We start from the raw sequence: 17,170 nt of genomic DNA on the forward strand, positions 1-17,170 counted from the left end.
CACATCAATAAACATACCTGCAATCATCTCCAGTTTTCTTTGTTTCAACAACCTTTTTTCCATGACTGACGTATTCTTCTCCGCTTATACGAGCACTTTTAACTTTATTTCTCTTATAATATGTAGTATTAATACTCCTCTTCTTTCCTTTTTTCTCCATCATCAAACATTAACATCACAACAATACCAAATATAAACAATACATCCTTAGACAAAGAAGGTGGAAAACATAAAATCTTTTGATGTTCAATAAAACTTGAAATATCAACTATACAGGCAGAGCCATCTAACAGAGAAAGTGTAACTTATGCGACATACAGCACTGCAAGATTGAAATGTGCTGCAATCTACAAGCCTGTCATCAATAAAAGGAACTAACTCCACAAATCAATAATCAGCATTAAAAGGAACTAAGTCCATGGACTTAGTTCTTTTTAACAGAGCCCTCAATAACGCATATGCCCGTTTTATATGTATAGAAAGTAGGAACTAAGTTCCTTTCAACATCAATCAATCTGGCGAACCCAATAATATTATTTACCATTAAAAAACATTTTTGGTAAAATATGGACTTAGTGCGTTTTTACAATGACCGATTCAATTACGTAAGCGTAATACATAATAAAATACGTTCAAACCTAACCTACAAAATTGGTTTTGTTTACATACACGTTATTACGGTAAAGTTATTAAAAGCATTACCTTTAATTTAGTCATAATATTTTGTTCGGTAATGTTTAATAGCATACTGAAATGTTGATTATTACGGCAAAATATAAAATTTACTTTTTAACGAACAAAAGAGAATGGTGGTCATGCTGCCAGACCGAGTCTGCTTCGCTGTTCCGTTTCTTATTTCATTCCAATAAAAGACTGCGCAAGTCATGTGATTATTAAATGGACTGGAATGTAAAGGAATGGATTGAACACGCAGAAAAATTCACGCCCTTGTATTACTTAAAATTACGTGAATGTGTGTTCAAACCCGTTGAAAAGGCAGAATAAATAGTATGTTCATCCCATTTCCTTTTCCACCTTTGTTTCACTCAGTCGTAAGACGTCACAAGTAATGAATCCCGCCAAAGCCTCCCTAGTATCAATTTCTTTGTTTTCATTACAGTACCAGAGTTTCCTGTTTACGCGTGTTACTCTGCGGGTATGAATAAATAATGTGAGGCCTGTAAAATGTTATTAGGAATATGAGAATAATTTCCTAATACTGCTTTATCTCTAACTGTGGCGTAACAAAGTGGAAAAAAAAGTGTTGCTGGAATATATAAGTTTAACAGAAGTAAACTTTGATGTCGAATTAAACTTTGATTTTACGGTAAAATGGAAGATGTGGACATATCAGTGGCAGTATTACACAAAAAGTGGCGATAAGTCAACGGGAACCACAATTAACATGTTAGCTACTAGACTTTTACCTAAGTGAGTGAATGTTTATTTATAATTTAGTGTAGGCTTACATAACGTGTGGTGCATGTCAGTTGTGCACAGGCAACTAAATTGACATTCTATATGATAAACAACAGTTTTATGTACAGAACAATATATTTTGAAAGTGATATCTACAGTAAATCTTGATTATTTAAAAATTTCTCATTCTCGTCTCGTTTCTCGCGAGAAAAATATTTTCTTTCTCGAAAATTTCTCGAGGCCTAAATCTCATTCTCGCACAACCCTAGTTTTTAAACGTTATAAACCTTTATCTGTTCGTTTGCATCGCCTCGATGTACCGCTTATAATAATGTAGCCAGTGCTAGTTGGCATTATTCATGTATGGTTATGTGCTTCCCGTATAGAGCGCGCACACGTAGTCGAATATCGATATCTCGCCGATTCATGCAACGTGCGCTCTCTGTCGAGTGCTGAGTTAACTACATTTAATAGCCCGCACTCGTTCGTGGTAAGTGTGTACTATGACGATAGTTACGCGTTAGTTCACGTGAAGTGGCTCGCATTCGGGTCATAGATTTTGTTTTTCTATTTAAAGTTGAAGAAAGGTTTTTGTTCCATTACTTATTAATATAAATTGTTTGGCGTGCTCTTGTATACTCCACTTGTTTTTAAATAAACATACTTTCCATGAAAGGGTTTTGTTTTTATGAATAACTTTACCTTACAAAAAATTTTTTTTCTCGCATAAACATCACACCCCTACTTTTCAAACTTGATTTTAGTATAAAATGTGCGACGATTATGCGACTAAACATGGTACTTAACACAAATTTAATTTTTGGTTTGAGCCACTGCAGAGTGCTACTTATTCAGACGACATCGAGCAGAGAACTGGCGAGGTGATGCCACTGCCGCCAGCTACACAGGGAGAAGGAAGTCAAGTGGTGACACTGCCCAACCACAACACAGCTTTCACAAAGCAACCAATCACAACACATTTCACTGCAGAAAAACTTCCAGAAGTCCGTGCCTGCTTTACTATCTCTCTCGTTCTTTAGTCAAATGATAAGTACCATGGGAAAGGCACAAATTAAATTTTACCATCATAAGAATGCATACAGAAAGAACCAGAAAGCCTCGGTACTGAAATAACATCTGAGAAAACCATGCCGCGTTGAGTCATGCACCTGTCTCTTGTTTTTTATTTCACTCGAACAATACAAAATGTTCTAGAATCATTATGAAAGCTTCTGAATAACTTCAAACATAAAATATAGCCATTAAAACATTAAAAGTAAATATACTAAAAAAAATGCATTTATACACATTGTAATAACTTAGTAAAAAAAAATGAGAACCAGTAAAATTATAACTAAACAGTTTTTCTAAATTAAACATCTTGGCACAAAAATTATTTACAAGAATATTAAAAATGATAAAATACACTTATAAAAACTATTTCACTATAACCTTGTAACTACATATATAATCAGCTGATTCCTCTGAATGAATAAAACATTTTTCATCAAAAATTCTTGTAAAAGCGGAAGAAAGAAGGGTCTTGCAACACTACAGTTCAATCAAAAGTAAATTTACAAAAAAAAAAAAAAAACTTGAAGTAAACCAAGTAAATAGTAAACTATTGTAACATGAAAAATGTTTAATACATATTTTCACTGTAAGCAAAACTTGCTTATAATTTACATTATGTTGCTATGGGGATCAATGTATTTGCAACCTGATTGTGTTTATAACAATTTCACTAACTAGGCCTGTGTCAATGGCTATCTATGTTTATAATAAATCACTGATTTTGCCCAAGTTCTCGACAGTATATTGTTTGCCTTCTAACTAGTTATACTCATATCAAATAGGGTAGCGTAGCAGTAGAATAGTTTTAAGTATTCACAAGCATTCTGTACATAATTTTTTTTAAATTTAGAAATTAGTTTTCAAATTTTTTTTACAATCTTTCAAGCTATTTTTTTTACAAATCATGAATGATCCTTGTAAATGTTTTCAATTTAAAAAAAATAGAGAAGTAATCTTATTAACTGGTATGTATAAATGATTGATTATGAAAGTATGTCTTTGAGATAATGCGTGAGAGCCTTTCAGTGACGACAGGGACGAGAACTGTTTCTCAAAGTCATCGTGTGTGTTGCAGGGCAGCCCCTTCGACGCGAAGCACTTTCTGCTCTACTACTACTACGGGGGGATGATCTACGCGGCCGTCAAGAACTACGACCGCGCGCTGTACTTCTTCGAAGTGGCCTGCACCACGCCCGCCATGGCTGTGTCCCACATCATGCTGGAGGCGTACAAGAAGTACATCCTAGTGTCGCTCATCCTGCACGGAAAGGTGTGTGGCAGAACCCCTTCTGCATTGACTTTGTACCAACCAAACCAAACCATTGCATGCTTCATTGCGTAGCAACCCAGGTTACATTCCTTCCAGCCTGTTCTCCAATTTAATTACTGATTTATTATATTTTCAGATCAGAAATAGTTAGGGCTGGGCTGATGCCGATTCCGATTCTTAAGTATTGGCCGATATTCAGAGTATCGGCATCGGCATCATCTGTAAAATAATGCCGATACTTCACGCCGATTCCTCAGTCCAAGTTCTTAAACTGTGTTACAGCAAATTCTCTCTAGTACGTCCCTATTGTTAACGTACAATCCAGTATAACGTATAAAGCCACCGGTCCCTTGAAACGCCATGCAAATTAATAGGCATAATAAATATATAACGTACATTTTTCAAAGCCCTGGACTGTAATTTCTCGTTAATACGTATCTTTCTGCTGATATTATTACACAAAATATTAAACATTTTTTCATTTCATTCACAATTCTATAGCTTTGTTTAACAACAGGTCTTGTGGAAATTGTTTACAGACGTTTTCTTTATTTCGTTGAGTAAAATGGCAGTTGCAATGCTGGTAACCGTGCGGATAGAAATTTCATTCCTATAAAAAAATTGTCCGTTTTTTGTGTGATTGGTGTAGCAACATAACATTTATGCAGAATAATCAAGAGTTATAAATAAAAACCCTTAACTTTTTCAATTAAGAAAAAAACGATTCAATAATATTTATCCTACAAAATGCGTATTTTCGCGTTTGAATTTGTAGCAATGGATATTGGCCGATGGCGGCCATATCTGGCTAGGTACATAAAACGTGGATTATACGATGGCCAACGACTACTAATACGTTTTTGTTACCGTTTGTTTTCTGTTACGATGACCTAACCCATAATTTGTTTGTAAACATCATTTCAGAATGACATCTTTCGCAATTGTACACAAATTTAATACGTATACAACATTTATTTAACAGATCTAGTGGCACACAAGTTTCCGACGCTAGTGAACATTTTGTGACGTTTCATGAAGCTTGTTTAATGGCGACGTGACAACGTGGATAACTAGTTTATATTTTTATATTTAGTGTATTACGGCAGCATATGTAGGTAGGCCTAACCGTAGAAGTTATGAGTACCCAAAAGCGTGTGGGTATCAGCATTGCAAAGTTATGAAAGACATTTCTCAAAGGAAAGTTCAAACAAACATTCTTGACTATATGAAAAAACTGTAGGTACTGTATGTTGAACAGTTGAACATTATTTTATAATTGGGTTTGAACAAAAAATGCAAATTCTGCCAATTATTTCTCATGGACTGGTACTGTTCCAATGCATGTCAGTGCATTTGGCATGTCTAATTCAACTGTAACAAAAGGTCGTGCAGGCTTTCATTTTTTTTTTATTTGTACTGTTTAGTCTTGAAATTTAACTTTTTTTTTATTTTATGTCATTAGTTCACTACTAGAAATAATAATAATAATAATAATAATAATAATAATAATGTAGTAATTAGGCCTACAATAAAAAAGCCATCAGGTTGTTAAAATTGGCGCAAAGTGACAAATTGTAAGATTTCTTCTGGATGAACCCAATATAAAGTACACCTCCATTAGGTAGTGGTCCCCTCAAGTACTTAATAAAGGGAATTTAATATTGTCTTTGTTAGAAAAAAAATCACTAAGGAATAGTATTTCACGCAACTGGTTTTTTTGTAAGTCAAAACTAATTTTTAAAATAATTGCCTAATTTTGTAATTTATGCACTATTACCCTAAGTTTCCTTCCCACAGCGCTACTGTTTTAAAGAAAACCGGTCGTGTTGATTGTTTTAAAAATACAATGGAGCCCGAAAACCATAGAGACGTGCATACTATAAATGTATATATGTCCTAAACTTAAGTTTTTACCATTTCCTATGTACCTATGTACTCTATAATGTTTAATAATTGCACACAGTATGTATGTACAGTAGCGGATCCAGAGGGGGGCTAAGGGGCTCAAGCCCCCTCCAAAAGTATCTGGGTCCACTATTGTTTTAGTGTTTGCCTTGATAAAGCCTAGCCTTAGCTGGGTCAAGCCCCTCCCAAACCAAAATCCTGGATCCGCCACTGTGTGTGTATATATGTATTATCTGTATAATCTGTATAAAATTGACTTGACTTGATCTATATCCCGGAGCCCTTAACTCCATATGGAATCCACTGAACAAAAACTGAATACATAAATAAAAAAATATTCATTGCCAACTGTGGAGCAAAGACAGCCTCACCTTACGTTTACCAGTGCTCGCGATAAAGTAAATTGCACTCGCGATCACTTTTACAGCACTCGCGATCATAGAAACAGTTGCTGAAGAACGTCTAAGTAGCTTGCCCCATATCCATGTTATTTATATATCTATGGCTTTGCTGATGTTATGTTGTTGTGTTTGTTTACAATTTAGTATTTAGATTTACGTTAGCTTGAATTGTTAAAATATAAACTTTAAGTGATATTTTTAAGATTTTTCTGAGTGTGATGATATGGCTGGGAAGAGAAGTGAAGTTTGGAAATACTTCACTCTTCAATCAAATGTAGATACAAGGCTACATGCATTTTCTGCCATTTAAAAATATCACGAGGTGGGGCAATGCTTAAACATGTGGGCTGAAAAAAAAGTATTTGTGTGTGTTTTATTATTATTGTAAGATGCATGTTAGTAATTGTTTTGACCGTTTGATGATACTCTGTCATTATAATATGAAATTAAAAAATACTTTATAAGTAAAATATCCTTTCATAACACAAACATTTCTTTGGTTAGTATCGGCATCGAGTATCGGCAGTATCGGCCCATAAGAATCGCTATCGGTGGAATCGGTGAAAAGTGGTATCGGCCCAGCCCTAGAAATAGTGCTATGGTTAGGTTATCTGGAATGATTTAAATATCAGCTATTTATTTCTTTTAAGAAGTATTCGGATGTTTCTCATGTCTGCCATGATCATAATTTACATCTTTTCATACTTTTAAGTTTTTTCAATGATTTGCTTCCTTTATGATGAACTAGCTGCCCGACCCGGCTTCGCACGGCTATACTAATGGAAAAAAATTAAGCCACATCTCCCATTTACAGTAATGGTAAATAAAAAAAATTCAGTGAAATTTTATTACAATGCTGTATAATGTACCGGAGAGAAAATGAATAGCACCGATGGTTTCCCGACTCGTGCACGCAACGTACAACTGATGTACCCGTACTTCGCTACGGCAGTCTACAGGCAGATCACTCTTGCGCCGCTCATTATACATGCCCCTCCTTGTGGGTACGCCACTGCCGCGTGATGCCCGTTGCCATGGAGACGCAGAAGGCATGAACAATGCAAAATCCTGTTCTCATGCAGACAAAGTACCCACTGTTGCCTGGTTTTAACCACCCATGGGATCTAATTTTCGGAAAATGTCATCCTGCGTAACATAAGGAACATTACTGTGAAGTTTCAACTCTGTAAAATATATATACTTGGGAAAAAAAAGGCAATAAAAAAACAAATTAAACACAGAGAGAGGAAAAAAAACAATAGTTTAGGTTTGCGATTTAAAGTGATGAAAAGTATTTAAATACTAATTGAACTCTTATGAGGGTACTGATTGCTTCGTTGTTAATATCACACGGGTGTTTTTTACATGTATGGGAAATTTAAGAATGATAAGGCATCTAGTGTGTGGCAACAATGTTAATAGGCAATAAACTTAGAGCGCCTGCGGCATTGTCAACACACACTTCGTACGTGTACTGCATGTTGTATCTAACCCCCTCCAACGCATTTGATTCTAAATTGGACTTTTAGTAAGGATCCCTAATGTCATTGATAATATAATATAGCCTATAGCCTTCCTAGATAAATGTACTATCCAACACTGAAATAATTTTTCAAATCGGATCGGTGGTTCCTGAGATTAGCGCGTTCAAACAAACTAAACAAACAAACAAACTCTTCAGCTTTATAATATTAGTATAGATAAGTGGTTAAAGTGGTTTGTACCTGTTTTGTGTATTCGTGTAGTCACTTTTTTATGTTTTTTCACATACGTACATATAAGTTTTTTTTATTGTGTTCATCAATGCTTGTTCACGTAATTTTCTTTCGTATTTTAACCAGGGTTCTTTGTTTGAACGAGTTAATGTGATAGTTGGCCAGTTGTGTAAAAATTAGAGAGAGAGAGCGTGCACTGTAACCATGAGAAAGAGACAGGATTTTAGTCAAAGTGTTGTTTACATGTGCCAGTCTTGGCTGATAAATTTCGGTGTATGATTGATTAGTGAGTATGACACATAACCCTGTGTCCTTAGGAAGAAGGGCAACCATGGAGTCAGTGTCTGTATGAGGTACTGAGATGTCGCGTGTCGGGTGGTGGCTCACAAATAATACATCAGTGTGAAATTGAATAGAGAATTTTGCTACAGTGGTGTGGGGTATGCTGAATTTTAAAACTTTTTGGACATTTAATTATAATTTGTTGACTACAATTGTGTGTATTTAGCCCAAAGCAACAAGTGAGTAAGGTTGTCATTGTTTCAGAGGACTGAGTCCTTCAGCTTATACTGTGAGTTGCAAGCAACCTTGGGATTTACATACTTGGAAGTAGTTTTTAATTTAATATTAATTTTTAGGTTCCCTGCAAACCGTAAATTTGTGTTTTTTGGAATCAGTGAAGATGTTTTGTGCAACCTGATTGTATATTCAACATGTATTTGTTCTCTTGGTCGGAAGATGGCGGCCATGATTTCTATGAATTTTCTTCAAGTATTGATAACAAACCGTTAATATCATTTTGTGTCCGAGAGATTATATTACAGTAAGCAATCATCAACAGTAACATTTTTTCTAAACTTACATATTTTTTGAGCACCCAACGAATTTGTTCATAAATGTACACTCTAGGCCAATGGTGAGTTAGCCAGAGGTCTGGAGTGTCATAGTCGGAACAAGTTTACTATTTGTTATCTTTATCTTTATTCGTCCTAAATATATTCACTAAGTTGTTTACAAGTGGAAAACATGGTTGCTGTTGCAGTGAGCTGGCAGTATGCCAGTTCCTCCCAACCTTTCCTTCCTTCAATGCTCCTTTCTTATCCCCCCCCCCCCCATGTCGTTTATAATGGTCCAGATGTCGACAAGATGTTAGATTAATTCATTCCTTCATTGAGCCACTGATTGTTGCTGTGGCGGTTGCATGGGCAGCTCCAGCCGCTGCCCAAGTACACGTCACAGGTGGTGGGGAGGTTCATCAAGCCGCTGAGCCAGCCGTACCTCGACCTGAGCGCTGCGTATGGTACCAACCTGCCAGAACTACGTGCCGTCGTCAACAAGTACCAGGAAACGTTCTCCAGGTCAGTCGAGCTCTGTCCCGGAACTCCTTTGGGGCCGCAGTGTGATGAACCTGTACTATTAGTGGAATGTGAAACTGCTACGAATTTACCATAAAATGTCATAATTACGAAAATACAACAAGTGACCTTGTCAAGATAGATTTCCAAAACAGGAGACTATACTTTGCACAGCAAACACAAAACTTAAGTTTTAACTTTGTGCCTTATAATCTTAACTAGTCCTCAAATTTTGTAAAATAAATTTGGGGGAACGGAATCGTGGTCGAACAGAATACCATTGGTTTATCCCCCCCTTTCCCCCAAAAGTTTTTACTGTATTGGAAGTGGTACATCACTGTAATACTTAACTACTTTCATCATATCACAATAAACTCTCGCCAGTCCGTGGCCCGAGAATCCGAAGTTCTCAGAAATCTGAGGTATTTCCGAAGTGACATGATCATTACTGTTTTGACGTGTGTGTCACGATTTACAGTGCCGCGCGTCCGCGCCTAGCTGCTGCTTCCCAATTAGTGCTGTGCTGCACTGCGCTGCCAGAGTGGCAGCTATCTAATGGTACTAGCTCAGCACTTCCAAGGTCAACGTGACTAAACAATTCTGCTCATTACTTTCTGTGTAGCAAGAATGGCGCCTGTGAAACGAAAGCACGTGACGTTAACACTAAAACAAAAGGTGGAAATTTGCAAAATGTTGGAATGTGGTATAAAGGTAGCTGTCATCAGGGACGAATATGGCATAGGCGAGACTATGGTTTATGACATTAAAAAAAGTTGTGCTAAGCTTAAAAAGTTAATGTTAAACAGCGAGTCTGAAAAAGGTTTTGATAACCGCAAAATGCTCCACACAGCTAAACTGCAGGACTTGGACAGTCCCTTGTACAAGTGGTTTTCTTTAAAACTATTGGAAGATGCTGCATTATCAGGACCTATGTGAATAGAAAAAGGGAAAGAGTTCTACGTAAAAATGAAGCTCACCGAACCATGTACATTTTCAGAGGGCTGGCTAACTAGATTCAAGGACCGGCATGGAATTAGGAAGTTGGATGTGTCTGGCGAGCAGAAGTCTGCTGATGTAGATGCTGCGAAAGAATTTCGTACGAGTTTTGCGAAGCTAGTAAGTGAAAACTGCCTAACCTCCGAGCAAGTGTACAATGCGGATGAAAGTGGTCTGCTGTGGAAATGTCTGCCAAAAACAACATTAGCTGGCGGTAACGAAACCTCTGCGCTTGGATTTAAGCGAAATAAAGAACGTGTGACAGTACTCATTTGCACAAATGCGGCAGGTACACACAGAGTAAAACTCACAGTTATCGGAAAGTATGCAAAACCAAGGTGTTTGAAAAACGTCACTCACTTGCCTGTTGATTACAGATCTCAAAGTAATGCTTGGATGACTGCTGAAATTTTTCTTGCTTGGTTTAATAATGTTTTCGTGCCGAGTGTAAAGGAAAACTTGAAAGAGAAAGGACTGCCAGAAGATAGCAAGGTTGTGTTATTGTTGGACAACTCCCGTGCTCATCCACTTGCACAAGAACTCAAGAAAGGCAACATATCGGCAATGTTCTTGCCCCCAAATGTGACTAGCTTGATTCAGCCCATGGATCAGGGTGTCATTCAAAATCTGATAATACTATACAGACGTGATTTCATGAGGCAGTTGACAAACTATGATGGCAAAATAATTGAATTTATAAAGAAATACAACTTAATAGATACTATTTCAAATGTGTCTTGTGCGTGGAGTTCTGTGAAAAACAAAACTCTACACAAAGCTTGGCGCAAACTATGGCCTACAACAACAATTGAAGACGTGATGGACGACGAGGACAATGAGGAAGACTTCCTAGGGTTCGGAGGTGGAGACGTGTCAGGACACACAGACAATACATACATGGAAATTGTACAAATGGTTGTGCTGACAAGGAAAATCCTGTGAACACACAGTCTGTGACAGATCTAAATGAGTGGCTACAGGTCGACAAAGACATTCCTGTTGCCATGTCAATTACAACAGAAGAGATAATATATGCGATGAAAAACCCCTCCAACGAACCTGAAACTAGTGGGGATGAAAGTGATGATGGTATTGATGATACAGTCGTCACTTGGAATAAGGCTGCAGCTGCATGGAACACAATTATAAAATTTTCTGAGAGCAAGAAAAACTGTTTTTCAATATCAGAAGTAATGAAGTGTCATATTCTGCATTCCACTTTTCTTCACAAAAGAAGACAGGCCATTAAATAGTCCGACATTCTAGCGCACATGGTGATGCAAGAAACGCAGAATCATAGTCTATCATCTGCTTCAGCTTCTGGGACTGTTCATGTGTGTACAAAAAGCAGTAATTAAAATAACGTTTTGTGTGCAGTTGTGTTTATGAAACAAGAATTTTGACAAATTTTATTTTTTAAATCCAAAACTTGTGTGTGTGCGCGGTTTTTATTTAAGGGCTTTATCATAAAGGAATAATGTTTTGTGATAAGTACAATTACCTCATGAGTTTTTATTATTTCTCCTGTTTTTCTTTAGTTTAACTGGACTGCGCGTGTGTCTGTGAGGGAGTGACCTTGCAGTCTCTTGCCAGCTGCCTATCGCTTCTCTCTCCCGCCCCTCACATATTCACTTCCCCTTTCCATAGACTTCCCGCTTCAGCGCATGTCATGTTGCCACCTGCTATGTATAGCTCGCTCACAATAAAGTGTGACTTTGGGTGCCATTAATTTCACTTAAGATGACTTTAAATTACTTTTTACACAATTTACTACCAGCTTGAACAACGGGCGTGTAAAAAATTGAACCCGGCGAGGCTGTAAATTTTCAGGAAAAAAAAAATTCTCAGTTGCTTCCTTTAATATGAATGGACTATACTGGTATTGCTGACGTACCTTTCTGTTAACTTCCAAGTGTCTTGTTTATTATGATGATCTGTGGTGGTGGTGGTGGTGGTGGTAGTAGTAGTAGTAGTAGTACATGTTCATTGACTGTACCAATCTTAATCTTTTAGAATTTCTTTTTTTTATTTATAATTAAAAATTTTCAAAAATCAGAAGGTCATAAAACCCCTACACCCACGGATTTGCGACAGTTTACTGTAATTTAGAGAATTTTCAATGACATTATTTATAAACATCAGTAGCAATCCGGATAAACTACTATAAGTTTTTGCCCCGTTAAGTTTCTAACACTAGTTTCTTATTGCTTATTGGTGATATTGTCATTGGATGGCGTATTGTGTGATTTTTTCTTCTAGGATCCCCAGTCATTAGTAAATTTATAGAGCGGGTGGGGGAACATTGTTCCATTATTGGAACAATGGTAGGTACCTTTTTAAGAACTCTCTGTTTTGTAAACAATTTTCCTTCAAGAAAAAATAACTTATTTTAAAGCGAAACCCTTTTAATGTTAAAGGTTTTAGAAATTCTCACAAAGTTATAAAAATTTTCAGCTTAACCTTAAATCCTAAATATCATAATGTATCTACCAGCGCATAGGTAAGTCCCTCGAGAATCTTTTAAAGTTTTACTGTAAATCTTAAACTACCTAAATATGTATTCATGCTGAATTGCAATTTAAAAAAAGGGTGAATATAGTACTTGTAAAATGTTGAAGTACTGTCGTGTAAATGGTAATGGCTTATAGAGTTTCCAGATATATTGTCATTTTTACAATGTTAAATCCAGACTCACGTCATGCCATGCTCAGAGCAGCCTATGTCTATCCATTCTTATTTTAAAGGCCATTCAAGATTTTTGAGGTGGTGATTGGCTAAAGCAACAACAGCTGATTCTTGAAGCATTGTGAAACTGGTTAAAATGTTTTGTTTCCTACTGTAATATTTTCATGTTTCTATTGTATTATATGGTACTTTTTGATGGAGCGAGGCGGCACAGTGGAAACACGCTGGACTCTCATCCCAGAGGACCTGGATGTCAATGCGAGTTCCAAGCATTTCTGAAACAGCTCCGGACAAACACTGGAACGTTCCTGACAATATCCGTGATCCTGTCCTCTCGCTACCATCTGCAGTGACTTTGATGTCTATGACACATTAAGTGCAGTTGAAATTCAAAATAAAATTAACATTTCCTGCTAAATACATGGTAAACCAAATAGTCCTGGTCCGCGTGTGTAAGAGTGCATGCAATGTGGTGGATCCTGACTGGAGGCTTCGCAGTTTTGGCAACCCAGCTCGGTGGTTTCAGGGACAGCAATGCGGGGCTGTGCAAGCAAGTGGTGGCGTCGCTGTACAAGAAGAACATCCAGCGCCTCACCAAGACCTTCCTCACACTGTCGCTGTCCGACGTGGCCAGCCGGGTGCAGCTGTCGGGCCCCGCTGAGGCTGAGAAGTACATCCTCAACATGGTGCGTCCCCGCTTCGCTGTTCCCAGTAGCTCTGTGCTTCTCCTGGCCTTAGGGACCGTGCAAATGTTACGTGGATGGTCCAGATTTGGGAAATGATGTAACATCTCAGAAGGAATTCAAGTTAGTTATGACAACTATCAAAAACCTCAAGCTATGATAATTTATTTACTGATAGTAAAGACAGCTGTTGACTGATTGGTAGAGACCCCGAAAAATGGTGAAGCGCGAAATTCACGAAATAACGCGAAAATTTGATACTTTAAACGAATTTGGCGACTTTCCTTTGATTTTAACATAGTCGCGAAATTCACGAATTTTCGCGCGAAATTCACGCTTTTTCGCACAAAATAATGTCCTTATGTCGTAAGTTATATTTATTTACGCCATCATAAACATAGGCGTGAAATAAACATAGACTGAAAGACTAGTGCCGTGATATTATCTTCGTTTTGACACGTTACTGAAATCCACGTATTTTTATTACTCTCTTTACAAGCAGTACATATTGCCATCGCAAATGAAAACAAAATGTAAAAATTGTCAACAATCGATATGTGCGCACTACCAACATAACAAATTGACTCCACAGTTTTCGTGTTTTGAATAATGGTCGTTTCTGCCGCAAGGCGCACTGGTGTAGATTTTTCTAACCTAATTTAATCGCATCGAGCTAAGATGGCAGTCATTTTTGCGTGCACATTTCTATGAGTGTTTACAACTACCGTCCACATTTTGTAAGTTTTGTGATACAATTGAATTTGTGGCTAAGATGCCGAAAACTTCGACAATGTTTGATCGCGAAAGAGAGATAATATCGGATGATTTTATATTTTTGATCAGCGGGACAAAATTATGATGTGCAAGTTCTGCAACGTGCGGGTTGATTGTACACGCTAAGACACGTGCAAAAATCATGTGGCAAATTACACACACAAAACAAAACAAAAAAGACAATTATTTTGTCAAGCATTCTACCGTGTCTAAACAAATCTCGATAGGCGACAGCGTGAATAAATCAAACAAGCTTGAAAGTGCAGAAAACAAGTATTTTTTTTTTTTTTTTTTTAATATGATGCTGTAAGTTAACATTCCTTTGGAAAAAGCTGATCATCCAGCTATGAGGGAATGGTGTAACACCCATGTTGAAGGTTAGCCTTATTTATTTAGAAATGTTTTCCCCCTCTAATAAAAGTTCATAAGCATATGTAGGCCTACAATATTATCGATTAACTTACCTTTACTTCAAATAAATATGCAAGTACCTCAGATTAACAAACACATAAATAGGATGGATTGCATTGTGAAATAGTGAGCACACCACAATATATTTTTGACTGATTGATTGATGGTTTGACTCTGTAATCCAGCAGTTCCTAATCTAGAAAAGGTTAGGTTAGGTTTGGCTAAGAATTGTTTTGAATAAATTAGCCCATTAATATTTTTCAGCGATAACCTTATAAATGCTACATATTTATAAGTATATTGTAAGTTATGTATACATTTTAGGTGCAGGGGATTTGCCATCATCAGCCAACACTCTTAGAGAAACTTATGTCCCAAAAATTGGCCAGGCAAATAAGGAAGCAGTAAGGCTATGAGGTTTTTTTTACACCGCCAATGGCATAATTTTTTCACAATTTTTTGGGGTCTCTACTGATTGCTTATTTTTACACCGATTTTTTGCACCGCTTGTTAATTTTTACACCGGTTTTTTGCACCGCTTTTGTCATTTTTTTGCACCGCTTTTGTCATTTTTTTTACACCGAAATGAGCCAGTTTTATTTACCATTTTCTGGGGTCCCTACTGATTGGTAGGATTACTTGCCTTCTGTCGAGGAGGAGGGGGTGTGATATGACAGCTACCCTAAGGACTTTAAATTTCATGTTTAGCTCAGTAATTCAGTAAAGATTTTGTGCAGTATTGATAGTATGACCATTCTTTATTAAATACTAAATAAATAAAAAAAAGTAAAACCTTTCTACAAATAATTTATTAGTATGTTATGTGTTTTGTAAAATAATTAAGCTAATGGCGGACACTGCCAAAATCACTTGTGCATTACCCACTGCAGTGTAGTGCATAGCCATCATTTTTGCTGTTTTACAACCATTTGCATTTTTATAAGAGGAAGGAAACAAAAATAAAGAAATTAATGTTACAAATCAGTGAAATGAATCCCTTCTGAAATCTACTTGACAAGAGTGTTAGGTGAGGTGCTACCATTGCGCTACACATCTGCTCAGTTGTGCTCTTGCCTGCAGATTGAAGATGGAGACATATTCGCGACCATAAACCAGAAGGATGGCATGGTGATATTCCATGATGACCCCGAAAAATACAACAGCCCGGCCATGCTAAAAGCTCTGGAATACGAGGTGCGTTTCTCGACAGTGTGCCAGTTGTAGATTAGTTACTTGCTGTTTTTATCCTTCCATTAAAACCTTATTAATAGTAGACTTGAATGTAGCCATTATGGGTAACATTTTCAGCACAAACTTATTCACACATTCACTCTCTCACTCACTGACTGACTCACTCACACATACATACCTTCCCCAATAAACATGCCACTCAGCAAAAAAAAAAAAAAAATTACAGTTGGAAGATTTGAAAACAAAGGGTGAAATAAATATTTTTTTATAATTTTTATTAGGGATGCACCATAATCGTTTTTCTAGTTAAGTTACAGAGGCAATTACCATAATTAATTTACTGAAAAATCATTCTCGTTCCCAGTTAAGAATAAACTATAGGTTTTTTTTAGGGATGGGATTTTCGAATCTTGGATTCGTCGAATATACCGAATCCTATGGATTCGAGGATCCGTTGGATCCGAGGTGGGATTCGAGGTGAGTTTTTAAGAGTTTTAGATAGTAATTGAAAATTGTAGTGCTGGGTGAAGTTCGAAAATTTCGGACCGAACCGAAGCGAATCCTTACGTTCGGTTCGTTTTGGTTCGAAACCTCTAAAATATATTCGAAAAACCGAACGTTCGTTTAAAAAAAATTACGTTTTTTTAATTTTCTAACCCCCATTTGAGACCATTCACAAAACAGCACAACAAAATTCCATTACTTGTAATATTCCGACTTTTATCGCATAATCGTCGCCTCAACAGTTTCAGGCGCAGACAAAATAAAAATAAAAATTATTAATCGTCGCATAACTCGCATAGCATTTTTTCATTTAGGCGCGCTTTGTTTTCTTTACTTTAGAGAATTTTGTATGCATTTCTCGTACTACTATAAACTATCGTACAAATGCCAAAGGTATTGTATATTATACCTTTAACTATAGTGCATGTACGAGAAGTGTTGTAAAATTACCAAAGATTGCGTACCCCATACGTTAAACTAAAGCGCATGTACGAGAACTCTCGTATTTCGGCAAAACTAACGTGATCAAGTTAGCACAAGACAAATGCGGTAGGAAATGATTACGTTACGTATTTTAAATTACTGGGATGTATTTATTTTTTTGGCCTTTTTGGTTATAACAGTCAGGTACTGAAAATATTAATTTAATCTTGTTTATTAAAAGTACTGGTCCAGTAAATTTTACAGTACGGTACTAAGTTGACTAGCGTAGTCGCGGCAGCCATCATTATTTCTCGTGTTTTCTTTTTTCCGACACAAATTTCTATAACCACACTTCTTACGTTAA

General features: G+C 36.8%; 1 protein-coding gene across 2 annotated transcripts in view; it reads left to right on the forward strand.

Annotated features, from left to right (window-relative positions):
- LOC134537945 (COP9 signalosome complex subunit 3) overlaps positions 1-17,170 on the forward strand; it is a 64,624-nt gene that overhangs the window by 13,629 nt on the left and 33,825 nt on the right. For both annotated transcript variants that reach the window (XM_063378952.1, XM_063378942.1), the window contains exons 4-7: positions 3,569-3,763; positions 8,994-9,142; positions 13,347-13,506; positions 15,769-15,882. In XM_063378952.1, the coding sequence (XP_063235022.1) occupies positions 3,569-3,763; positions 8,994-9,142; positions 13,347-13,506; positions 15,769-15,882 (618 nt within the window). The remainder of the gene's footprint in view (positions 1-3,568; positions 3,764-8,993; positions 9,143-13,346; positions 13,507-15,768; positions 15,883-17,170) is intronic.

The sequence above is a fragment of the Bacillus rossius genome, chromosome 1 (assembly GCF_032445375.1).
Source record: "Bacillus rossius redtenbacheri isolate Brsri chromosome 1, Brsri_v3, whole genome shotgun sequence".
In the NCBI taxonomy this organism is placed as follows: Eukaryota; Metazoa; Arthropoda; class Insecta; order Phasmatodea; family Bacillidae; genus Bacillus; species Bacillus rossius.